The 25,735-nt window shown below is 38.8% G+C and overlaps 4 protein-coding genes across 9 annotated transcripts in view; 3 read left to right on the top strand and 1 right to left on the bottom strand.

Annotated features, from left to right (window-relative positions):
* Positions 1 to 220: 220 nt before the first annotated feature.
* Positions 221 to 978, top strand: mRpL49 (mitochondrial ribosomal protein L49). Its single transcript, XM_018016281.2, has 2 exons — positions 221 to 401; positions 467 to 978. Exons 1-2 carry the CDS (start codon positions 345 to 347, stop codon positions 947 to 949), a joined length of 540 nt encoding a protein of 179 aa, XP_017871770.1. The 5' UTR covers positions 221 to 344; the 3' UTR covers positions 950 to 978.
* A 95-nt stretch (positions 979 to 1,073) lies between these two features.
* On the bottom strand, positions 1,074 to 3,254 carry Brms1 (breast cancer metastasis-suppressor 1-like protein). The gene is made up of 3 exons (XM_018016280.2): positions 2,680 to 3,254; positions 2,356 to 2,600; positions 1,074 to 2,286 (listed from the first exon to the last, which is right to left on the bottom strand). The coding sequence occupies exons 1-3, from the start codon at positions 2,873 to 2,875 to the stop codon at positions 1,945 to 1,947; spliced, it is 783 nt and encodes a 260-aa protein (XP_017871769.1). The 5' UTR covers positions 2,876 to 3,254; the 3' UTR covers positions 1,074 to 1,944.
* Positions 3,255 to 3,354: 100 nt separating this feature from the next.
* LOC108619601 (protein YIPF1) lies at positions 3,355 to 5,092 on the top strand. The gene is made up of 4 exons (XM_018016275.2): positions 3,355 to 3,998; positions 4,075 to 4,281; positions 4,358 to 4,450; positions 4,510 to 5,092. The coding sequence occupies exons 1-4, from the start codon at positions 3,498 to 3,500 to the stop codon at positions 4,804 to 4,806; spliced, it is 1,098 nt and encodes a 365-aa protein (XP_017871764.1). The 5' UTR covers positions 3,355 to 3,497; the 3' UTR covers positions 4,807 to 5,092.
* A 10,094-nt stretch (positions 5,093 to 15,186) lies between these two features.
* Positions 15,187 to 25,735, top strand: part of fne (ELAV like RNA binding protein found in neurons) — a 35,432-nt gene continuing 24,883 nt past the window's right edge. For 4 of the 6 annotated variants that reach the window (XM_089475841.1, XM_089475839.1, XM_089475840.1 and 1 more), the window contains exons 1-2: positions 15,187 to 15,635; positions 16,523 to 18,279. The gene's annotated coding sequence lies outside the window, so the exon portion shown is untranslated. Of the gene's footprint in view, positions 15,736 to 16,522; positions 18,280 to 25,735 lie in introns of all 6 variants that reach the window. The other 2 variants (XM_089475835.1, XM_089475836.1) reach the window with 2 other exon arrangements.

Here is a 25,735-nt window from a genome sequence, read left to right as displayed (position 1 = left end):
TTGCGCTTTACAACACTAAAAGTGGGCTAGCTAGTGTGCCGGCTGCAGTTCCGCAACTAGTTCCAGTCAGAGCATATGTAATGCAATTAGCTTTTATAATTTATTGCTATTACGCACTATGGTTAGCTTAATTAATTAGAGAATATTTTAATATTTAGCAAATTTAATTTACCGTTTGGTGCATTGGCAAAAACTGCCACTTTTCAGCACTCAGCGTGCGCAGTGGCAACGCTGCTGATCACTGATTCCGCCAGCTAGTTCCGCACAGCGCATATGTAACACAATTTGTGGCTGTTGTTTTCATTTTGTTTTTCTTCACTAAAATCAGCTAGAAATAATTATAAATGGCAGCCAACGCCAAAGCCATCGTTAACACGCCGCTGCTGCAGGGACTGAAACAGGTGAGTGACTCGCCCACCTGCCTGTCATCGTTGCTAATTGACCAATGGTAAATGCTCTCTTGCAGCTGGTGCGTTCGCTGCACACGGACTGCGCTCGCCTGTCCAGCTTTCGCTCGTCCAGGGAGGTGCAGCCACTCGAAGAGTACCCCGAGGTGGAGGTGCTGCACAATCCGCCCGAATGGAAGTACGTGGAGCGCCTGCTGCCGCCTCGCACCGTGCCCCAGCCCGTCGCAAAGCCAGCCTATCCGTCTGGCTGGAAGCCACAGACGGCGACTGGCCAGGAGAGCGGCTACTTTGTGGCGCGCACCAAGAACCACATGGTGCCCGTCTATCTGAATACGCGCTTTCGCGGCCAGCGCCGCCTCACCATCGTGCGACTCATCCAGGGCGATATCTGGGCCCTTGAGCGGGATCTGCGCCAGGTCGTGGAACAGTCTAGAAACGGCAAACTCTGCGCCACGCGGGTCAACGAGCTGAGCGGCCAGATCCACATCCATGGCGACTATGTGGATCTGCTGCGGGAGCATCTCAAAAGCAAGGGATTCTAATTTTGTTGCAATAAACAGTTAAATGTTAAGATTTACCGAGTTTGTTCTGAATGTAACTAATCTAAAGCAAGATCTATTCAAAGGGATCCGAGTCCGAACCCAAACACCAATAAGTACACTTCGATTTTCACCCATTTTTCACAACTTCAAGTGAGTTCTTTATGGATTCTCTGCTTCCGATAAACATATTGCTCATAGTCTAAAAAAACATGTTCCTTAAGATTTGCAATATTATAAACTAGTTTTATATTTAGAGTTTCATGTAAATTTCCACAACATTCAGTGAATTTGATTTCACTCCCGTGGATTTCTTATAGATCTATGTACATGTATGTGGGGAAATTGTTGCACAGGATCTCACGGTGTTTCCTTAACTAGACACAATACAACAAATTTGGCGGATTCGAACTTGCAACATTTTTCTATGAAGTGTTTCGATTTTCACTCATTTTCCGCTCAAGTGTGTGATTTCTTAATTATATTATATCAATATCTAGCTTAGGCAAAATGTTTGCTTTGCTTTTATGGTAATGAGAAAAAAATTGACTTTATTTAATGTACAGATCTGAGATATACATATATATATGTAAATGTGGGGATGTGATATCAGCACAGGAGAAGGAGCGCAGGCAACTATATATAGCTATATATACAATACGATATATATACATATATATATATATCATGTGTAATGCAAGATTTATACTAGAATTTGGACAATAGACTAAAGTATAGGATTGCATTTGCTTGAGGGTTGACATTTGTTGCTGTTTTTTCTTTTCCTTAATGTTATATACTAAAAAAAAAAAACAATCAAAAAAAAAGAGTAGTGTCAAGCATAGAGGCTCACACGTGCGTGCATGATTATTACAAACATAACCATCGTGTAACAGATGTAACTAGTGGACATTCCGGTTAGTAGCCGATGCTACCTTTCGCTGCCGTCAGGTGAGCTTCTTGCTGCGCGCCTGGCCGTAGGCAGCCGAACGCCACCGTTATCCATTCGCACCGGCCATCGCCGTCGGCGTCAGCGGCATGCCGACCAGATTGGGCGTCGACGCCGCCGTCACATTGCCAGCGGCTGTGGATGAGCGCTTCAGTGCTTTACGTATTATCGTCCAGTCCTCCATAATGTCCTCCTCGCGCAGCATGTAGACCACATACGGTCCGGTGACCGTGACGGCCTTCTTGCGTCCAGGTCCGCGCACCTTGCTCTGGCGCTTATCGTTGCCCCAATCGTCCCAGGAGATGTCCACATTGTGGCGATCCTCTTCGAGGCGGCGTATGCGCTCCATTAGATCCTCGCGCAGACTATCTATGGCCATTTGTTTCTCGCTCTGCACGCAACGGAAGGCGAATCTCTGTTTAGCAAATCAATTCGTTACGAGAAACTTCAATTCACTCACCTCGTAGTGTTGGGTGGCTGCCTGCTCCTCGGACAGATATTTGTGTTCGATATTCTGCAGGCGAAACTTGCGCAGCACGTCGGCCACTTCGATGCGTGTTTGATAGACTTTGTCCAGTTCCTTCTGGGGCTGGACAAATTCCTCGGATCGACCGGAGCGCACATCCGCCAGCTGCCGCTCGATGTGATTGATGCGTTCGCAGTAATACTGTTCGCGCAGCTGACTAAACTGTCGGTCTAAGCTGGCTGTAAGACATATATATAACACATATATTATATATCAGTTAGTAAGAACTTTATTAAATTGGCGCCAAATTGTACGTACCCAAATCTTCGATGTGTTCTGCGCGTCGCAGTTCGATTTCGGTGGCATCCATTTCGGAGGAATCATCGGAATCGCACTCATTGGCCTCCTCCTCCTCCTCGTCGGAGGTGTCGTGCGCCTGGCTGGAGTTCGAGCGCTCCGACTCTGCGCCAGAGACGTCGCCCTCCGCATCGGATTCGCCATTTTTTACAGGCATTTGGGGGGAGGGGCAGAGATAACTGCTATCCGAGCGCGCTATACGTGTGTTTTGTGTTTCTTGTGTGTAGGTATGTGTGTGTGTATAATAAACAAGCACTGCACTCACTGAAGCAACTCAACTAAATTGTATATTTTTCAAGAAATTCTTTTATTCAACGAATTTTATAGAAATTTTTGTAGCTAGCGAACATTGTTTTGTACTGCAGCTGCAAAAAGTGTTGGCTGACGACACAAGGCCTGACAGTGTTGCACAGCGCAAGCCAATCGATTGCTTTCGATATATCGTTGTATATTCAAACTATTTATGCGCACTTGTTAAATATGTATATAATATTAATAAATTCACTAAAAATATTTGAATTTATGTGATCACAATGTGATATTTCAATTATTTAGTGTAGAAAACTCCACAAAATATATACAAACTTCAAATGCCAAGTATTTACAAAATACGGTCACACGCAGGCGCCAGATCAACAGCTGACGTATGAGTGTGAGGCGAGAGAAAAAATAGACGAATAAACGAACGAGAAAAACAAATATAGGCGCTGTCGATAAATACGTGTAATTTAAATAAGAAGCGTGTTCAAATTATTCCACATATTTTATATTAGCGAGCCATGGAAACGCCGACTGCCGACGATTTGCTACAGTTCCGCGACTACAGCGCAACTAACAGCGGCACACCAGCGCAAATCAATGTCAATTCGCCAACGCATGCAGCTGGAGGTGGCGCAGGTGGAGCGGGTGGTGCCGGAGGCGGCGCTGCCAATTATAACAATGGACAGCGTCAGCGTGGTGATCCATTGTCCGACTTGATATACGATATGAGCAATTCAGCACAAAATATTATCGGAGGCGGCGGCGGAGGAGGCGGCGCCGGTGGTGCTGGCAACGATGGGGGCTCAGCCGATGGCGGCGCTGCTGGAGCCGGTGGCAGTGCTCGTCTCTCATTTCTAACCATCGAGTACTATCAGCAGTTCTTCAATGTCGATACTTACATGGTGCTGGAGCGCATTGCCAACTCCATGATACCCAAGCGCGCCTCGGCCAACTATTTGCGCATGACCATTGGCGAAAATCCAGATCTGTATGGTCCCTTCTGGATAACCATAACGCTGGTAGGTGCACTTCACTCTCTTTAAAAAATATCTATCTGTCATATATCGTCTCTTTCTCTCTTTCTCTTTCATTCAGATCTTCTCGATAGCCATCAGTGGCAATATAGCCAGCTACTTGCAGCAGGCCAATGATAGCTATCATTGGCATTACAATTTCCATTTGGTATCATATGCAGCCACCTGCATCTTCCTCTATGCCAACATCTTGCCGGCCATACTCTGGGCCCTCTTCAAGTACAGCCTCAAGCCTGTCGATGCATCCGATGCCGTGGAAACGGAAAGCGTTAGTCTACACTCTTCTCTATGTATAGCCATCTCTTAATCATTCTCTCTCTCTCTGTCTCCCTTTGTTATCACAGGCCAGCTACACACCGAGTCTTTTGTCGCTGATGTGCATCTATGGCTATAGTCTGGCCATTTATATACCCGTCTCCATACTCTGGGTGATCAATGTGAGTTCGATCTGAATTTGCCCATAATCATTGTTCATAAAGTACAATTTCCTTTGCAGATTTCACTGCTACAGTGGCTGCTCGTTATCACGGCTGCCCTGCTCTCGGGCACCGTGCTGATTTCCGTGCTGACGCCAGCACTCCGCAATTCACAATATTCGCTATTCCTTATCATTGGCATACTCGGCGCTCACATCATATTGGCCGCTGGCTTTCTGCTCTACTTCTTCCACAGTCCGCCGGAGTCCGCCGCGCTGATGGCCAAACCCACGGCAGCGCCGCTCTTCAAGGCCGCCTTGCCGAAGCTCTCCACCCAGGCCGTCGTTGGTGACTTGCCGGCCAATCTAACGGGCTAAAAGACATCATTCCAAATACTAATCCAAACACTGTTTCTGTACATTAAGCTCTACACATGATTACTACACGTTTCCCCTCTCCCTCTCTCTCTCTCTCTCTGTGTCCAACGCGAATCAATTTTTGGTAGTTGAATCCATAGATGAAGAGACTTACACTTCGGCGATATCGGATAATATTTGTATAGGAATATTATATGCAATAATGTCTATAGAAACTTTATTTGCTAAAAATGATAAATTTGCTATGTGTAATATTTAAATTAATAGAAATGTCTTTAAACTTAAATTTAATAGATTTTATAATTCAGAAATATCTTTTTTTTTGGATACCTTCATGAGTATGTCTTAAATATTTAAACATATATATATTTTGTTCAAGAGCCTCTGTACCATGGTTATCATATATATCATTTATGTATATATTATATATATTATTGGATTGGTAATACGTGTAAATCTGTTCCTAATTATTAGTTTTTCTTTCTGTATGTGTGTGCGTGTTTTTGTAATATTCTAAGAACTTATAGTTAAATATAATACGAAATCAAAATCTATGAGACAAACTATCTATCTCTTTCTCTGGCTCTAGCTCGAACTCGACCGTGATCGTCTATCTCTACTCTATCGCTAGCTCTATCTCTACGATCTCTATCTCTATCGCGATCTCTATCGCGCTCTAGCGCTAGCTCTAGCTCTAGCGCTATCTCGAGCTCGAGCTCGATCTATCTCTAGCTCGATCTCTATCTCTAGCTCGAGCGCTAGCTCGAGCGCGATCTCTATCTCTATCTCTATCTCTATCTCTATCTCTATCTCTATCTCTATCTCTATCTCTATCTCTATCTCTATCTCTATCTCTATCTCTATCTCTATCTCTATCCCTATATCTATCTCTATCCGATCGATCGCGACTCCTACTCTATCGCTTCTCTATCTCTATCTCTATCTCTATACTCTATCTCTATCTCTATCTCTATCTCTTCTCTATATCTCTATCTCTATCTCTATCTCTATCGTCTATCCTATCCTAATCTCTAATCCCTGAAAATATCCGAGCTATCCTATCCTATCTCTATCCTCTATCTCTTCTATCTCTATCTCTATCCCTATCTCTATCTCTATCACTATATCTCCATATCCTATCTATCTCTACAGGGTATTTATTAGTCCAGTCCTTCTCTCTCAACTTCATTATGTATTCAGGCTGTTATATGTACTACATATGTGTGGGTCCTCACATCATCAAGCACATATGTGCGTGTACACATAGTTCATCAACGAACCAACTCTCATACACTCACACACTTACATGAACACCCACACAAACTCACACAGAAAACATTTCTCAATTTCGAATGCAAATATTCCAGCATCCAACGCATCGTTGGATTTGTCGTTTTCATATGCTGTGCCCCAGAGGGTATTTCAGGATTGTCATAGTCTTGGCAACGATACTCTCTAATTTCTGATAATTGAATTTATTTAGTTCTTGTGTGCAAAAGTTGTGAATTATCCAATTTATCATCAGCAAACCTTACATTACATTAGAATCTAGCAAAGGCTTTTCACATATTTTAATAATGTGTTCTAAATCTATAGCTTCTATTGAAGTGATAGATTACAAATTTAGTTCATCTATGAATACCTTTTGGTTTCTTCATACATATATATTTTAAAAAACTTTGCACAGTTAAATCTTATAAGGTGCTTCATTCGTAATAATAATTTCAATAAAATCTCATTACAATATCAATTAACACCATATCATAGTTTAAAAATTTAGTTCTTGTATGAAAAACTTTTAAATTCTTTTAAAGAAGTTTACACATACATAAAATCTCAGCCAATTCGGATTAAAGTATAGTATAGTTTCCATAGAACTGCGGAGCTATTAATTTAGTTCTTGTATGGAGAGCTATCTGTATTTAAGAAATTTGACATTCAGAACTCTTATAAAAATCCATATCTACGCTCTTATTTTCTTTGAAATCGGTTAAGAGTAAATAGGGTATATAGGTGAAATATTTCAACCAAGTATTACTCTTTAGATCAAAGTACTGAAAATAAGGGTATTCCATATTCGTTGAGCTATTGCTTGAATGTGATTTGTTTTTATACTCATTCACGAAAGTGAATCAGTATATTGGTTTTGTGCAATGTCCGTCTTGCTGTCCGTCCGTCTGTCCGTCTGTCCGTCTGTCCGTCCGTCCGTCTGTCCGTCTGTCCGTATGAACGCAATCTATTTCGGCGCTATTGAAGCTAGAGACTTGAAATTTGGAACACATACTCGTGTATATCTCCGATTTATAAAGTGTTAAAATTTTCCCGATCCGCCCACTAGGGGCGTGGCAAATCGGAAAATGCATTTTCCGATATACCAGAAATCATGTTTGTTGAAGAGCTAGAAAGCTGAAACTTGGTATGTAGGTCCGCGTTGACCACCCAAGATTACGAGCTATGGCGGATATATCTACGCCCATTGGGGGCGTGGCAAATCGGATAAAACTGTATCTCCTAAAGTTGTAAACCTAGAATGCTGAAATTTTGCACGTCAGCTAATGGTATGATTCTATAAAGTCTGAAGATAAATTATAAGTCTACGCCCGTTGGGGGCGTGGCAAATCGGACCTGAATATATAGTGATTTTTTAAATTCTCCTATATTTTGGACACTATTGATGGCAGAGACCTCAAATTTTGTATATATACTCGGACTCATCACCCAAGACCAAAAAGTTTTGTCGGATATATGTCCGCCCACAGGGGGCGTGGCAAACCGCAAAAGTTTATATCTCCTAAAGTATAATAGCTAGAAGCTTCAAATTTGGATAGTTGAGTTACTGGTAGCCTCCTCTATCGATTTCCCAAAAATAATTTTTAGGCCTCTTTAGGGGCGTGGCATATCGAAAAATACCCTGTAATTTTCACATTTTTTTAGGGTAAGCATTTAAACTTTGCAGTTAGGGTAACGTTATCTCTTTCTAAAAACTGACCAAAAATGAGGTGTCTACGCCCAGTTGGGGCGTGGCAAATCGGAAAAACCTGTATATTCTACAGTATTAGAACGAAACTTAACTACTAAATTGTTGATGGGATGTGAATGAGTATTCCGCAGTCGGTAACGCCCGACTGCAACGTTCTTACTTGTTTTTCCTTTTATATTTTGATTATTTATTTTCAGTTGCCTTAGCGTCGACAACCCTGACAGAGCGCAATGTGTGTGATAGAGAGAGAGAGAGAGAGAGAGAGAGAGAGAGAGAGAGAGAGAGAGAAAGGCAAAGAGAGAAAGAAAGAGAGGCAGCATCAATAGGTTTGTTCTTCGCTCTGCATTGCATTTGTCTCTCTCTTTCCCCCGCATTCACTCTCGGCGCGTGAGTGTGAGTGTGGGAGGGTGGGTGGGTGGTAGTTGCACTTGCTCGATTATATTCATGCATGAAAACGCTGCCCACTTGGCGAGTGGGTCTGGCGTGTGGCTATGGATTATGTGGCGTATACATAATGTGGGCAAAATCATCAGCTGCAGTCGACGATTTGTTTGCCAGCAAAATAGCGAATTGCGAGCTGTGAGCGGCGAATGCGTAATTGAAACAGCAAATTGGAAATCAAATTCATTTTTATTTTATTTATTTTTCTCGCTTTTTATTGCATTCAAATTGAGATTAATTTGTCGATGAATTGCAAAACATAAATATTTACCATCGAAGTCGGATTCAAATCTCATCTGTATGAAATTTCTGCCTATCATTGCATTTTCTATAGATGTGGAAGTACAATATATATAAAGATATCGTATATATAGATGTAGATATACATAAGTATAGGTATATGGAAAATAAGATGTAAAGTTAAGGTAGATTGGCAATCAGTCAGTCATACAATAGACCTAAAGATCAATCAATCACTCAGTAGCTTGAAATAGATAAGCCAAAACTAATGTTTCGTTAGTTCACTCAGTCAATCAATCAGTCTATCAATGCCAGTTAGTCAGTAAGTTAGTCAAACAGTCAATTAATTGATAGCTCTCCGTCAATCAGTCTGCTAATGAGTCAATCATTCAGTCAAACAGTGCAAAATTCGATCAACTAGTCAATCAGTTTAGGTAGTAAGGTTTGCCAATTAGCCTTCAGTCAGTCAATTAGTCAATCCACCAATCAAATACTTTGTAATACAATCATTCATTCAATGAATTATTAATTTAGTCAATCAATTATGGGAAAATCAATAAGTGAGTCAGTCAATCATCGTTCGGTTCAGTTGTCATATCATTATCAATCAACCAATAAGTCAATCCTTAAAGCAATCATTTAGTCAATTAATCAGTCAATAATTCAGTCCGTCAATCAGTCAATCAACTATTCAGTTATGCGATCAGTTCAAGCAGTCAATCAATCAATTTATGAGTCAAGTTTTCAGTCAGACAATCAATCAGTTAATCAATCAACCTGTAAGTCAATCATGCATTCAGTCAATCAAACAGTAATTCAATTAATCTGTGAGTCCATTATTCATGCAGTGAATCGATAATTGATTAGATAAACAGTTAGTCAATCAATCTTCAGTGAATCAATCAGCCAGGCAAACAGCCTATTAATCGGTCAATCATTCAATTAAACACTCAGTGAGTTTGGTTAATTAAGTCTATAAGCATAGAGAGGGGCAATACGATTCACTAGAATCACTAAATTGTCAATCAGCTTGTCTGTCAGTCAATCAGTTGTCTCTTTACATAAACATAGTTTCAAGTTTCGCATATGTGTTTTGGGGTAGAGGCACTACCCCTGTCGCTCACGCTCACGCGTCGTACCCTTAATGGTACTCGGCTGTCGTCGTTGCGGAAACGGAAGTCACTCGACATTTTTTTTTTGCTTTACTTATTTTATTTTACTTTATTTTTCTTTTTGGGAAATTAGCTAATGTGCAGTCGCTCGAGAGACATTTTCTTCTGCTTCTTATTTAGTCTTTTTTTTGGTATTTTTATTTTATCAAAATTCGTTCTAGCAGCTATTAGCAGTGTGTGTGTGTGTGTGTGTTTCTGTTTGTGGTTGTGCGTATGTGTGTGTGTGTGTGTGTGTGGCCCACACTTTGAGCCGCCCTCGTTATGCATGTGAAGCGTTAAAATGCCACTTCAGTCGGGATATGCGCATGTGGTTGCGGTTGGGCGGGCAATGCGAACGCCTCCTGCTGCTGCCAGCACCACTCTGCACCACCTTGGACCACCTGCCTAGCTACTCAAACAGCCACCGGGCAGCGCCTGCAACTGGCAGCCCCACAGGCCGTGGGCGGGTCTCTGCTGCAAATGCAAATGGGAAATGCAAAATGCAAAACGCGTTTAACAATTTCCATTTGACCTGTTGAAATGGCGCCGCGGGCAATCAAAAGGCTAATAAGAAAATCACAGTATATAAATACTATATATACTCTATATATATGTATATACATATATATATTCATCATTAGAATTGAATCCTTCATAAATCAATCAACATTTGAATGCAGCCCCAGCACTGAGAAAACCAATTATAGTTGGGAAAATTGCTGATCAGATGGGAACTGAAGAAAAAGTAATTTCAATAGAAAAGCTTTTCATTTGTTTTTGATTACGTATTCAAATGCCATTTAAGTCATATTATAATAAATAGAAAAATGATTTAAATTAATGCTTTAAGCTTAAGTCTAAATTTGGACTAGATTCTGCGTGGATTCAATATGGGCGTTTTAACAACTCAGTGATTCGTTCACAAATTTCGAATATTTTCAATTGTTTAGGCAAAGATCTATCTTTCGTGTCCTAATCCTAACCTTCAGACATTATAAAATGACAAATATATATATTTGTTTCGTCATCGAAATATTATTGATACATTTAAGAGCTGTTGAAAAACATATAGTTATTTCTCTTGTTTGGTCACCCTAAGGATCGTGAGAGTCCGATTAGTTCCTACAGTTCACTTGAGTCTGGGATACAGTATTTAAAAATACTGAAGGAGCTTAATTCATTTTGCCCATTTTTCATTTAGTGTACCCTGAACCCATTTGCAAGTAATACAGTATACATGTAACAATAATATTTGAGTCAATTTAGCCTTCTTAGTCTCATCGTCTGTCCTGTTTGTCCCTTCGTATGTCTGAACGCGTTGATCTCAGGATCTATAAGAGCTAGGGACTTGAAATTTTAGTTGTAACTGCCTGTATGGTATAGGTATATCGAGTTTGTTTGAAAAGTCGATAACTATTTTTGTTCTAATATTATCGATCAAAAGGCTTAACAAAAATCAGCTAAGCAATTATATTTTCTACATCTTTAGAGCTGGAGTATTCACTATAAATTCATGTGAATTTTATATAATTCTGAAAGAAGTGCAAAATTATTTGTTTATTAGTACTTGGAAGGGCTTCAAGCGCTACCATGGAAATTTGAATGTAATTAAATCAATTATTGATGTGGCATCAGTCTACAGAGAAACTGATTAGGGAAAGCTCATTCAGTCCAGAAAATCAATTTCAATTGAATCCCGATAGTTTCCAGTAGAATTCTATGGGATTTTGGAAGCTGCAAATTGGGAAACTATGTAGTTTTGCATAGTCTCTCAGCTTTGACGCTTGATTCCCTCTGAGTAGGAGAAAAAGGAAAGCAAATCAAAGGAACCTACGTAAGGATTCGCCTTGATTCAATCAAGCATGCTGTGCAGTGAAAATAGGAACTGGAAATTGGATGGTTACCAGGGCTACCAATTGTCAAATGGATTTCCTTTCTTGGCCAGCTGCAAATATGATTTGCCTTTTACTTTTCATCGTTGGTTTGGAACCACCCGGGAAGGTGGGCAGTGGGAGGGGCAGAGGAAGGGGACAGAAGGCACTTTAAGTTAGTCAAGTTGTAGTCAAAGGTAAACAGCTGGGATGATGCTACAGGCGTAGAGCCGGATGTCGGGGGCTACCCTCCTTTGGGAACGGGCGGGTGCGTGGGCAGCCGGCCGGTGCTCATTCGGGGCGTGTTCCTCGTTGCTTGACACAATTCCGAGTGCGCCAGCAAATTCTCCACGGCAGCCGTGTGTGTGTGTGTGCGTCCTGAGCTCAGGATATGCGTAGTGCATTCCCCAACCCTCTCCACCGCCCCACTCAGCCTCTCGCCCAACGCTCTGCTAGGAGCTGCTCCAATTTCCAGCTGAACGAAAAAGTCTCCAATGGCGCCGCGGCGAAAGTCTACACAGCACGTCCCCTACACAGCGAGAGCTTTGAGCTTTTGTGCCCGTGTGGAGTTGCATTGATTTTGCTGCACCACCCAACCGAGACCCAACCCAGCACCGCCTTGCCTGCGGGCTGATTATGTATGCAGCTCAGCTTTTGGCTTAGATAAGACGCACAGCAAAAACAAAACCAAACACAAAAAAAAAAAAAAGGAGCTGACATGAAATGAACTCTACTGACCCACCCAATCACCTAGCGCCCCACAGTTGCCCAAACTGTTCGAGCGGTTGAGCGTTTGAGTGGCTGCGTGGTTGCGTTGCTCGGCCTTCTGCGGCAACCGAGCCTCGCATAATTTCATTATTTATTTTAATTAATTGAAATTGTTCAAAAAGCATTCGACATCCCTTCGGCCACTCCCACCACAGCCCCTCCAGCTGACCCGAATGTTAGCCTTCGTTCCCTAATTGCAATTGAAGGCACTTACCCGCCCCCTGATCCCCTTCGCCCTGTACCAAGCGATAAACGGATTTCAAATGAACTTTTCTATCCAATTATAAAGTGAAAAGCTGGAAAATATCTTCTGTATATGACTATAAATATGTATATGTATATAATATCTGAATATTACAGTATATACTACATCAAGTGTGGCCTGTAGAATGGGTATTAAAGGGGGAGGGGGGTAGGGTAGCAGGAGGTGCCAAAACTTTTGTTGGAAGCTCTTGAAATGAGGCCATTAGTATGTCATACATTGTGTAAGTGATGTAAATTATGTACATAGGTGATGTACATATGTGATGTATTTGGTGTAAGTGATGTGATGTCAGTTTTGTCATGATGTAGTGATGTGTGTAATGTATGTGATGTAATGTAAATAATTGTATGTATGAATGTATCTATAAATAAATGTATGAAAGTATAAATGTATGAAAGCATGAATGTATGAATGTATGAATATATGAATGTATGAATGCAGGAATGTACTTATATAAATAAATGAATCTATGAATGTATGTATAAATGAATGAATGAATGAAAGAATGTATGAATGTATGAATGTATAAATGTATGGATGTATGAATGTATGAATGTATGAATGTGTGAATGTGTGAATGAATGAATCTTTGAATGAATCAATGAAAGAATGTATGAATCTATGAATGTGTGAAGGTATGAATGCATGATTGCATGAATGTATGAATGAATGAATCTATGAATGTATGTATAAATGAATGTATAAATGAATGAATGGATGAAAGAATGTATGAATGTATGAATGTATAAATATATGGATGTATGAATGTATGAATGTGTGAATGTGTGAATGAATGAATCTTTGAATGTATGAATGAATCAATGAAAGAATGTATGAATATATGAATGTATGAATGTGTGAATGCATGAATGCATGAATGTATGAATGCATGAATGCAGGAATGTACTTATATAAATAAATGAATCTATGAATGTATGTATAATTGAATGAATGAATGAAAGAATGTATGAATATATGAATGTATAAATGTATGGATGTATGAATGTATGAATGTGTGAATGTGTGAATGAATGAATCTTTTAATGTATGAATGAATCAATGAAAGAATGTATGAATGTGTGAATGCATGAATGCATGAATGTATGAATGCATGAATGCATGAATGTATGAATGCATGAATGTATGAATGCAGGAATGTACTTATATAAATAAATGAATCTATGAATGTATGTATAAATGAATGTATGAATAAATGAATTCGTATGCAAACGATTTATTTATGTATGTGACATATCTTTTTGTGCGTACATACATATGTATGTATGTATGGATGTGTGTATAGATGTATATAATATAATTGAAACCTCACTATGAGATTTTCATCAGCAATCATAAAAAAATTGAAAAGAAAACGATTTAAATTTTGACTTTATAGATTTATTTTTAGCTCCCTTTCTCTTTCTCCCATCTCACTATCTCTCTCTCTAAATCTCTAACACCCCCCATTCCCCACCAATTCCTTTTCACTCTTTGTTCTATCCCCGCCTCTCTGTGACAGTTTTCGCCTCTCTCTCTCTCTCTCTCTCTCACGCTTCTTCTTCGCATCTTTCATTTGTCTTCCTAGCATTTCCTACTCTTTCATTATTCCACTCTCTCCTCCGATTACCTTTATCTGTCCTTTAATCTAGATTTTGCACCTGAGTCGCTGTCTACTTGAATTGCAGCTGCAATCAGAAACTGGAAATTCTTTGCACAAAGAGAAGCGTAAAGAAAAAACTTTCGCTTGTGTGGAAAACGTGAGCTTTAACGATTCCACTGGGCTAACGCTAACGATCCCGTTATGCATGCAAATTGCACTGTTGCGGCTGCCACTTGCAGACTCCGGCCGTATTATCTGGTCGACCATTAATTAGTGCCAGCTACAGCGCAGCACAGGGCAACAGCTGAAGCGCCATCTGATGAGCTTTGTGTGTGTGCGTCTGTGTGTGTGTGTGCGTGTGGTTGTGTGTGCGTGTGTGTGTACTTTCAATTATATTCAAGCGCTGATGCGGTCACACTGCAATTGAGATGGCGCCATATTAGAACTGTTAGACTGTTCATGTGTGTGCGTGTGCGTGTCAGCAATTATACAGATTATATAGATGTATGTATGCGTGGTCCAATGATAGCAGACTATGTGCGTATGTGGGTGGGAGTGAGATAGAGAGAGAGAGAGAGAGAGAGAGAGATCGCATGCTTATATATAAATGTGCATGTGTGTCTCTATCTCTCTCCCTCTCTCGCTCGCTCGCTTTCTGTGTGCTTTTGGTACATTGTAAATTATCTAAATGCATTTGCAAACACACAAATGAAATCGAGTTGTGCTTTGGAGACTTGGCCCAGTTGCAGTCGGCAGCATTGCGGCGCAGCTTTGCCTTTGGCCTGTGTAGAGTTATAGCAGCTGAAAGCTGTGCGCAGAGCTTGGAGCTTTACGGGGCGCTGCCATGTAGGTGCTGCTGCTGCTGCTGCTCGCATTGTTGTAGTTCTTTTACCGTTTGTTTGTGTTCTTGTTTTTTTTTGTTCTTCTTCTCCTTCTTCGTTTGGCTCGCGTTGAAGCGCAACTCTCAACACAGGATACGTTGCGGCCGCAGCTGCTGCTGCTGCTGCTGCTGCTGACGTCGCTGCCAGTGTCGCTGCCGTTGTTTTGGTGGGCTCGCTGCGCTCTCTCTCTCAATCAGTACGAGTCAAGCAGTCTTCGGCGTATCCAGCAAACGCGGTTCTTTTTTAAGCGCGTTTTGTATTATTCTACTCATATAATTTATCATTTGCGTCGCTATATGATTTCTCCTTGTTTCCGTAGTACACAAACAAACTAAAAAAAAAAAAAAACATCTAAATAAAAACGAAAAAAAAAAAGACAAGAAACTGCAACAACTACAGAGAAAGTAAACAAACAACAGCAGAGACTAAGCAAAGAACCGTCGAGCAAAACAAAACCGAAAACAGAAAACCGAAAGAACTGAAAGCAGCAAGAGGAAGCAACAACTTCTAACGGCAACTTCTCTAATTCAAGAGCTCAAGAGACACGCGCTCGCTGTGGCCGCCATTGTCCCGTTGCCAACGCCAGCGTCGCAGTCGCTGTCGCAGTCGCAGTCGCAGTCGCCGTTGTTTTAGTACGTTTCAAGCCGTTCTCAAGACAGGAAACTTGACAGATCATCGTTCATAAAAATATATGTGAAGAAAGTCAATTTAAAGTAACGTCTACTGTCAATTGTATGTGTGTGTGCGTGTGTGTGTGTGTGTGTGTGTGTGAGCGTATTTGTCCCTTGACTGAGATGTAAGGAATTCGAATAGATATTAAGTAGCCCAACTTTTGACCCACTAACACAAAACACGTCTAAAGAGTTAAACCATATGTGCGCAAGGATACCTATAGATCGTACAAGTGATCAATAGAATTGGGCATATACATAATATTTTTTTTTTTTTCAGGTTCTAAAGTCAATAATAAGAACGTTGCAGTCGGACTTTACCGACTGCATAATACTCATTCACAGTCCAGATTTCGTCAAAGCAGTTTACCGATTTGCCACGCCCCCAATTGGCATATATTTACATATATTATGTTTGTACATATCAATAGAGGATGTCAACGGTAATTTAGTCCTTAATTTTCGAGTTTCTAATTCTAAAACTGTGGCAGATACAGTTATACCCGAAATGCCACGCCCCTAATGGTCGTAAACATATTCGCCAAATCTTTTTTACCAAATCTATATATACAATTGAATTGCCACGCGCCTAGAAGGCGGATCAGAAAAATCTACACACTTTAATTCGAGGTATACACGAGTCTTAATCCTTAAGTCTCCAACTTCAGAGGGACAAAGCCAATATTCCCATTTCAATTTTGTGAATGAGTATAAGAAAGTTTCTTTGTAAGCAAAAACTTGTTCATAGCCAAACTTATGTTTTGGAAATGCCCTATATTCATCAATTCTATTCTATTTGCTTTTTATTTTAGAATATTGCTAAAATTTTTACTCCTATATCATTTCAGATAATTGAAAGTCTTTAACCGAAAGTCTGCATCAGCAATCAACAACAACAACAAAATTAAATAAATATCAAGAAAAAAAATATATATAATATATATAAACCATTTTATGAAATTTTGAACTTCAATACAAAAGAAAATAAAGCGTGAAACAAAAAATAAAAGTAGGAAACGGCTCCAATACATTTCCCACGATTTATTTGTGTTACAATTTTTTTAATGTGAGCGAGAAAAAAAAAGAAGGGAAAATAGAGCAAAGGAAAAGCAATTGTAAAATCGAAACACATAAAGAAAACTTTGTGAAAATAAAAAAAAGAAAAAAAAACTTTTTTTACTGTAATTTTTTTTTAAGTGTGCATATAGCTAGGTGTTAGCTATATAGATCGCATATAGATCGTATGATTGATTAGAAATTATACAAATAGTGTTGTGGGTTGTTACATCTGTGCTCAAGTGAGAAAAGGAGGCCGAAAAGGAAGCAAAAAAGAGACGAGGAAGGAAACAGCAAGAAGAGAGCGAGAGGAAGTTTGAAAAGTAAGAGAGAAGGAGGTAAAAAGGAAACGAAAAGAAGATAACAAAGGATCGAATAGAAGACGAAAAGCAGAGATAAAAGGAGACGATATAAAAACCAAAAGGAAAAGAAAGAGAAGAAGCAAAGAACCGACAAACAAGATAATAAAGCGAAGGAAAGTCTAAAAAGAAGTACGATAGTAGACGAAAGGAAGAGATACGAAATCAAGATAACGAAAGATCTCATAGTCTAAAAAAAAAAAAAAAAAAAATTGAAAATATAAGGAATAGAACGAATAGAAAGTTATAGACCAAAGCAGACTACGATAATTGAGCGAAAAGTGGAGAACGCGAAATTGAAAAGAACGCGCAAGAAAAAGTTGAAAACCAAGCAAGAGGATAACGAAAAGAAGTAAGAAAAAACAAAAAACAAAAAAAGGCGAAAACGAGACGATTTCGGGGCGATTTGGACACGATATACCACATGGTTTTTTTTAACAGAATTTACAGGACGCGCACTACGCAGACATAAGTCTAGATAAATCTAAAGATAAAGATAAACATAAAAAACATATATATATGTATACATATATTAATATTATATATAAAAGCATAATTTAAAGCAAACCAAAAACACCAAATAATATAAAATCTATAATACGAGTAAAATATATTTACATGTCAAATAAAAGAAAATAAAAAAGACTTGAAATTCTTAAAGAAATTAATATTTATACAAAAAAATCAATGAACAAAATTTAGTAAAACAAAGACAGAAACGGTAAAAAATTACAAAAAAAAAAAAGAAAAAGAAAAAACCAACGGACTTCCAACGATTTCAAAATACGACGAATTATTTTTAGAGCCCAATTAAAAATAATGAACATTTTCGGTTAACAGCAACAACACCAAAAACAATAGCAGCAACAAAAAACTTGCCAAAACTAAGAAGAAAAAAGAAAGAGTTTTAAATAAAAGAAAATTTTAAACATAAAACAAAAAAAAAAAAGTAAACAAATAAAAAACTTTTCATCCAACAAAGACAAAAGCGAGCTACAAGAATTTACACGGAAAGCAGAGAGATTGACTAAGGAGCGAAAGCGAGAGCTAACTAAAGAAAGAGACAACTAGCGAGTAAGCCGAGTGAGACAGCGAGATAGAGACAGAGACAGAGAGAGAGAGAGCAAAGAAGCGAGCGATAAGTGATATTTTAAAGCACAAAATATCAGTTAAGGACAACAATTTATAAGGTAAGTAAATGAAGAAATGTATATTGCATATATAGGTATTTATTGTCTTATATTAATACATGTAAATATTCTGAAAGTATGGGAGATTTTGCTTCCCATTAAATATTGATCTTTAGTCAAAACAAAAATTTTTTTTTTAGAAATATCTAGCATCAATTGGTTCAATATAGTTCCTTATTGTTAAACTGATTTGCATAAGAGTTAACTATAGCTCAATAGGTCTCATACTAACTTATGCAACATAAACTCGTCTAAGAGCTATAGAGCTCTGTTTCTATATAAAGTCAGTTTGGCTTAAATATCGAGAATTTCAAAAATATATACAAATGAAAAAAAAGTATATAAAAATCGTATAAATCGTACATATGAAACTAACTATAGAATCTGAAGACCCTAGCGCCAAACACGTTCGATGTAACTGAATAACTGCTGCACTATCCAGACTTTAATAGTTATTAATCGAATCATTATCGATTAGTCGATAGCAAACTAGATCTGCTCAAGCTATAAAGAGAGAAATTACATGACTCTAGCTTAACGAGACGGACGGAGGAAGGGTTAAACGGGCAGATAAGCAGACGGACAGACAGTAAAACAGTTGGACAGACGGACGGACATACGAAAAGTTAGATATAAGCATGACGAACTGACAGACACGACTAGAACGACTTGGCTCGATGTGCGGATAATGATATATACCATGACCAAACCCCCTTCGGCAGCAATACACAGTAACCAATATAACCTAACCCAAGTTGATATATTATCAATCTGTCCATCTTGATTGTCAGTATAGACTAGAGTAAATTCTATAGCGAACTCTATCTAGACTCTATGCGGATTTAAATTCCAAAGTTTCTAGACTGAAAGCTAGATTGCCAAACATTGACATGGATAGACACACACGCAAATAAAAGAGCCAATAAATTTTCATTTGGGGAATATACAATGATTAGAGATAGATTAAATATTTGGCACTCGGCTCGCACTCTGCAGCTGTGAAAAGCTTTGGAGCGATGGGCTGACAGGACAAAGGGTTCAATTGCATTTGCTCCTCTGTCAATCACTCTGTCTCTCTTTCTCTCTCTCACTGCATCTCACTTGCTCTCTCTGTTAGCTCTGTCTCTCTCATTGAATGCCATCTAGCCATCACAGTCGCACACACAGCACGCAGCATTCGGCTATTGTTGGCATATTTACACTTCAGCTCATTCAGGGAAGCAATTTATGCATTAATTGTAATCGTCGATTGCATTGTTCATCATGATGAAGTTGCTGGAGCCTGGGGTAGGCCTTGGCACGGTACCTTCTCGGTCCCAAATGGGCCCAACCCACACGAATAGTGTAAATCAAATATTGCCTTCAATATTGTGCAAGACAATGCAATTTGATCGATTTTCGAATGGCTGGCAAAATAATTGAGTGACATTTGCTAAAAATAATGCAATTATCAGTAATTTGTAATTTCGCTGCGGTGCCTAATGGACGTATTACCCATTTACTAAATCAATTATTAACGCAATTGCCGAGCTCCAATTCGATTTAATTGCAGACGAGAGCTATCTAGTTGTCGAGTTAATAATAGAATCAACGGTTCAACCGAACTTTTGGTATGATTATCGTCCTTAAATCTAAATTTTTTATTTAAACACAAAGTTCTTTCATCGATAACTTATGTATGTAGACAGAACTAGTTCAATTGGGCAGCGCACTTGTCGGGCGTTCTAAAAACATATTTTCTTTCCTGTTTAAAGAACCAAATACTCAAGATTTAAACCGGTTCAATGAGGATGGGTTCGCTAGACTGTATTAAAACGGAGCCGGTTTCTTTTGTAAGCAATTTTAATACTAAATTGACCAAAGAGTCTTGAGCTAGGATTAGACCAGTTCAATTGGACAATGAACCACCTGAACCAGATTGAGGTTGCGTTTGTGTGCCTTCTAAAAACATATTTGATTTCTTGTTTAATGAATCAATTAGTCAATCCTAAGTTTTGTAACTGAGCTAAATCGACTGAGCTTGGCTAATGAACCGGTGCGATAAGGAAGAGTTTAGTAGGTTATACTGAGCCCGATCTAGTTTCTTTTGTAAGCCAGATGATACTAGATTGATGACTCAAGTGCCCAGATTGCTTAGATTGGGATTATATGCGAAAGTTGATAGAGCTCTGCTCCAATGTGATTCAACTGCAGTTTTTCTATGCCTCACAAGCAAACCTATCTCTGTGTTACCTTTCTGAACCAGTTCGCTGAGATTCTAATCGTTCCTTTTTCAGTTACTTATGCGAACTAATGCGAAGAATGGCTATATCTAATATGAAGCTAACCTACATACATTGTACATACATGGTATGTTCAGTTCAGTTCGGTTCCATTCGGTTTGTTTCGGCTGTATTATATAATAGGAAATTGAATTCGTCAGATCCTGAGATACTTACAATTAAACGGTTTAATAACAATAGCCATAGTAGCTTCAATTTGTATATATGACCTAACCGGTTCGCTTCATCCCGGTTCAGTTCGTAATGATTGTTGAGTGCAACAGAAAAGTGTTTTCCTTCTGGCCACAAAACGATTTAACGGGCAACGCCTAAAAGCAGGCAGCATACATATTTCATCAGAAGAACAAACCGAACCAAAAAGGCAGATAATGAGAGAGTGAGAGCGTGTTAGAGGTAGAGAAAGACAGGGCGGAAGACACATACAAAGAGGGAGAGAGGGAGAGAGAGAGAGAGGGAGAGCCTGCAAGGCAAACAAAATCAATTATTTAAATGTAGCTTGGGTAAAGTTCAGAGTTCAATGCAATGCATTGCTGCCATTTCGACTTTGGTCAAGTTGAGCAACAGACAGAACAGTTCAACCTAGCCACACCCCCAACACACACCGCCCTCATCCTCCCAGGCGCCCACAGCATTTGGGCGCGTGCTGGCATAAAATTAAAAATGAAATGAAATGCGATTTCTCAGCTCTTCAGGAACAGCAACGGCAACAGCAACAGAAATTTATATATAGAGAGAGATATTATGTACATATTATATATATTTATATGATATATGCAGCTGCCCCTATTTGTGGCACGCTATATACTGGCAGCCGCTTCGTTGCAGCATCCAAAAAACTGCACACAACGAAGTTGCCAGAGCAACGGCGCCTGCTCTTTTGTTACAAAACTTTATATAAATCTTGTCTTTGTGTGCGTGTGCAAGTGTGTGTAACTGTGTACACACACATAGAGATACACAGCGTAAGTGGCTGAAAGCTCTAGCAGTTTCCTTGCGACTCTAGCGCTCTGCCTCCAATTGCACATAGTGTTAACTGCCTACAATAGACAGCTGCAATCAAGGCAGTCATCATCATCATCATCATCAGCAGCAGCAATCTGCACCACCCTGCACCACTCTGCACCACCCTGCACCACTTACTCATGCACTCACTTTGGGCTTCTTGAAAACTCTGCTCCAGCTTAACTTGAACCTGTTGGAAAATATAAATTTCACAGCAAATTAAAATGACTTCCCAAATATGTATCTAAAAGTAAATGTATCTTAAAGATACAAATGCAACTTAATTAAAAGTTTCCGACGTTTTCATCACTCTCAAATATCTATAGCTAAGCGAACTTGGAGTATCTGCCCAGCGGTAATTAGCCCAGGTAAAAGCGGATTACAGAAAAGTATCTTAAAGATACAAAGCGGACGCACATGTAGCGCAAAGATGCTTGAAGTATCTAGATGCATGTGTCCACCTAGCTGGGCGACTGCATGGCACGAAGCATAAGCAGCTTTGCCAGCTAAGGATATTAACTATCTGTGAGCTACTATTTGAATCACAAATAAGCAACGTTTCATTGGCATAGCGAAGCGTAGCAAAAGTATCTCAATGTGCGCACACTGAATTCCAAGTATCTGCTGGGGCAACTTTAACTAGTTCAGCAACATTGAAATGTATCTCAAAGTAAGCAATAATATACAGAGTATTCCAAAGATATTTAAGTTTGGTGCGTGGAGATTCATATTAATGTGTGCCAGTGCTGTCCTAAGCTAGTTTATCTCAAAGATGCACACTCAGTTATATCGATAATAAAGTAACATCAGAAGCTATCTTATATCTATCGGAAATTTACAGACTATCGATAATTTGTCAAATCTATAATTGCTTAGTAGTTATAGCTGATCGATAACCTATCGAAAGTTTGACAAACTATAATCATCTTTGCTCTATCGAATTATATCAATAGCTTAGCGTATTACTCTTTTAAATTCATCGAATAGCTATCGGCTTACTATCGATATTGATTGTACAAATTGTGTCTGTAGGTCAACTCTATCGAATAGGTATATCTAATCAATAGTTTGTCGTATCGCTAACTCCGTTGTATCTATCAAAGAGATACAGTCTATCTATGTCATATATGGTCTCATATATCTATAACTTTCATAGATCTATTGGTTAGTTGCAGCTGATCCAGAGTTTATCGTATTACTCATTTACATGCATCGAAATGTAATCGAAATATCTACCTGATATCGATATTGATTGCTTTAAAACTATCGGTAGCTCTCTCAATTCTCTCGAATAGCTATAGTTAACCCATCATATTTATCGAATAAGTACAGTCTATGGCTGTCATATCTATAGAGTAAAATGTCTATCAAGCTTAATGTGTCTATAAGATAGTTAACCCATCGATAGTGCATGGAATCTTGTACTCATATCTCGCTGGGCTATCGATAGTTGATTGTATCTGTAACCTATTTAGCTGCTATGTTTAAGCTCTATCCATCTATAAGTCAATTAAGTGTCATATAGCCTAGATACGTACATCTTATTGATAGTTTATCCTAACGATAACATTGTTAAGGCCGAGATATGTTGAATTGATGAATACTTCGGTAATCGTTTCAACATGCCCATTGCCTCCATCAGTTCCATTAGCGTCTAAGTGAAGTGCTTAAACCAATAAATATGTCAACTAAATACTACTCCACAGAGTTTCTTCCTCTTTATCGCAGCAAATGGCCTTAAATTATTATCTGGGCAAAGACGTTCGCATAAATGGAAAATCGCATCTAGATTTGCTTTTCAGAAAGCATTTGCTTAGCAGCTGAGTGTTTGTTCGCTCTCTGTGTGGGTGTGCGTACGTGTGTGTGTATGCGAGCGTGTGTGTGTGTATATGAGTGTCTTTCCATATGTGTGTGTGTGTGTGTGTTTTCCAGCAGCTTTTCATTCAGCATTTGTGTAAAGTTGGGAAATGCTTTAGATGAAGAAAGACAGAAATTGTTGCCTGCATCGTTTTCCGGGTGGTTGGGCGATGGCTCGGGTGGTGGCTGCCGTGGGGTGGTTGTGCTGTAAATGTTATTATGAACTTTTCTTCTTCTGCCGCTACTGCTGCTGCTTCTTCTTCTCAGCGTTTTCTTGACAAGCGCCGAGCAAACAGAATTAAGCTCGTGCATAAGAAATTGAATTTGAAAAAGAGTTATTTAATTTTTTTCCCATTTCATTTTCTTTTTTCGGTTTTGTTCCTTTGTTTTCCCTCATTATTTGTCTCTTTTTTGGAAGCTTATTTATATATATTTTTTGCCCGGCCCTTTCGTTACTTTTCCGGCCCTCTCATCGAAATAATTGCCATTGAAATTTAATGAGTTTCTGTCCAAGAGCCCAAATTGCATTTCCTCAAATGAAAATGCCTCATTTAAGTCGAGGCGAATTCATTTTCGAGTTTATTATTTTCTTGTTCCTCTTGCTTTCATTTTCCTTTGTATTCTATTGACTTTTATTTCACATTTTTACTTGAGCGAGGCAAAAACTTTTCTGCCCGAAATTTGGTGCTTTAACAACTTGAGGATTCCAAATGGAACGTAAAAAACTTGAAAGAACTCGCAAAACTTGGTCTGATTGTTTGTCTTTCAATAATTTTGAATGTTTATATGTTGGACTTTGACTTGAATGGACTTGTATAGAGCTGATGGGGCCAGAGACTAACTAACTTTCTTGTGTATATTTGTCTTATGTTTGATATATATTTAATCTATAATTTAACAGAGTTTTCGACAAAGTTACTTGAATATATATCATGCGCGTGCATGCAGAGCATATAAGTTTTTCTGTCATCTCTATATAGCCAAGAATATGTCAGTCTGAAATCACTTATTTAGCTTATTAGCTTTATTTTATGTACATATGTACTTACAAGTCCTAATATGGTAATATATCTTGATATATATTATCTTAGGATCATTGATCTAAGAATGCATCGATGATTTGGTTAGGAAATTGGAACGAGAATTTTATGGACCTTAATTTTCAGTTAGTATTTGTTAGCTTTAAAGCTGTATGTATTGTATCGCTATATAGCAGCTTACGAAAGACTAACTTGAGTTCTTGAAACATTCTTGATTATAGGACCGATTAATAATGATAGTACGTTCTATAACACTATTCCAGTGCTCATTTAAACTATCAATAACAGGCAGTAATCGGTAAAATCATATCATATAGCATAGCTGATGCCATTGCCATTTGATATTAATGAAATTGATATGCGTTTCAAACATTTGCTAAATCAGGCTAAAAGTAATTACTTTAAATCACACAACGCTCACACACATACTCACACACAAACAAACATAGTGAATAGCTGTAATTGCAAATTTTTATTGGTTTTGCGATTGAAATTGAATTTCATTTTGATTATTTGCATTTGATTGCGTTTGGGATTTGGCCATTTCACTAATACTCGAAGAGACGCGCACATGTGGCCGGGGCATCCATCAAATGCACTCAAATCGAGCAACATCGAATGGGGCCACCACCACGCCCACTTCCGACCGCCTCGCCGGTTTCTAGCCGCAAACAAAACTTTCTCTCTCTTTCTCTCTCTTCCTCTCACTCTCCTCTTTTTCTTCTGCTTTTTTTTTTTTTGTGAATCCACAGACAAAAATAATATTGGAAATTGGAAATTGGATATTGGGATATTGCATTTCACATTCCGCACTTGATTCGATGATATATATCTCTATATATGTTATAGTTATATAGATATACTATATGTATATACATATATAAATTTGTTGGCAAATTGGGCTTTCCTTTTGAAGTTTTCTATTCATTTTGGCCGGCAAATGAAAATCAATATGACGCATGCGCCCGCAATGCTCCAACGTTTTCCCAATCCTCAATCAGATGGGTGTGCGTGTGTGTGCTCCGGAGACACACAATTATATGATACAACGGATATGATTGGAATGCCAATGCAGAATTTTACACAAACTGCAATCACAATTGCGCCACTCAATTTCAACATATGTTTAATTGGTAGAGAATATGTTAAGCTCATGCTGTTAAGTTTGAGAGATCGCATGTGTTTCAAGATATCACAAAATGTCAAATAGAAGACCCATCAGCTTGTTCTAGTCTATGTTAAACATCATCTGTTAAGTTAAGCCACTGTGCGATA

The sequence above is a fragment of the Drosophila arizonae genome, chromosome X (genome assembly GCF_054131065.1).
Source record: "Drosophila arizonae isolate 15081-1271.41 chromosome X, UAZ_ARI_1.0, whole genome shotgun sequence".
In the NCBI taxonomy this organism is placed as follows: Eukaryota; Metazoa; Arthropoda; class Insecta; order Diptera; family Drosophilidae; genus Drosophila; species Drosophila arizonae.
Note: the sequence above shows the minus strand (reverse complement) of the source record. Positions and strands in the feature narration are given on the sequence as shown.

What these genes read in the sequence shown, in the direction of transcription:
- mRpL49 (XM_018016281.2), top strand. Translation starts at nt 345, where the DNA reads ATGGCAGCCAACGCCAAAGCCATCGTTAACACGCCGCTGCTGCAGGGA. An exon ending in TGCTGCAGGGACTGAAACAG is followed by an intron (nt 402 to 466) that starts GTGAGTGACTCG and finishes GCTCTCTTGCAG; the next exon opens with CTGGTGCGTTCGCTGCACAC.
- Brms1 (XM_018016280.2), bottom strand. Translation starts at nt 2,875, where the DNA reads ATGCCTGTAAAAAATGGCGAATCCGATGCGGAGGGCGACGTCTCTGGC. An exon ending in AGAACACATCGAAGATTTGG is followed by an intron (nt 2,601 to 2,679) that starts GTACGTACAATT and finishes TATGTCTTACAG; the next exon opens with CCAGCTTAGACCGACAGTTT. An exon ending in CAGCCACCCAACACTACGAG is followed by an intron (nt 2,287 to 2,355) that starts GTGAGTGAATTG and finishes CGTTGCGTGCAG; the next exon opens with AGCGAGAAACAAATGGCCAT.
- LOC108619601 (XM_018016275.2), top strand. Translation starts at nt 3,498, where the DNA reads ATGGAAACGCCGACTGCCGACGATTTGCTACAGTTCCGCGACTACAGC. An exon ending in TCTGGATAACCATAACGCTG is followed by an intron (nt 3,999 to 4,074) that starts GTAGGTGCACTT and finishes TCTTTCATTCAG; the next exon opens with ATCTTCTCGATAGCCATCAG. An exon ending in CCATACTCTGGGTGATCAAT is followed by an intron (nt 4,451 to 4,509) that starts GTGAGTTCGATC and finishes TTTCCTTTGCAG; the next exon opens with ATTTCACTGCTACAGTGGCT.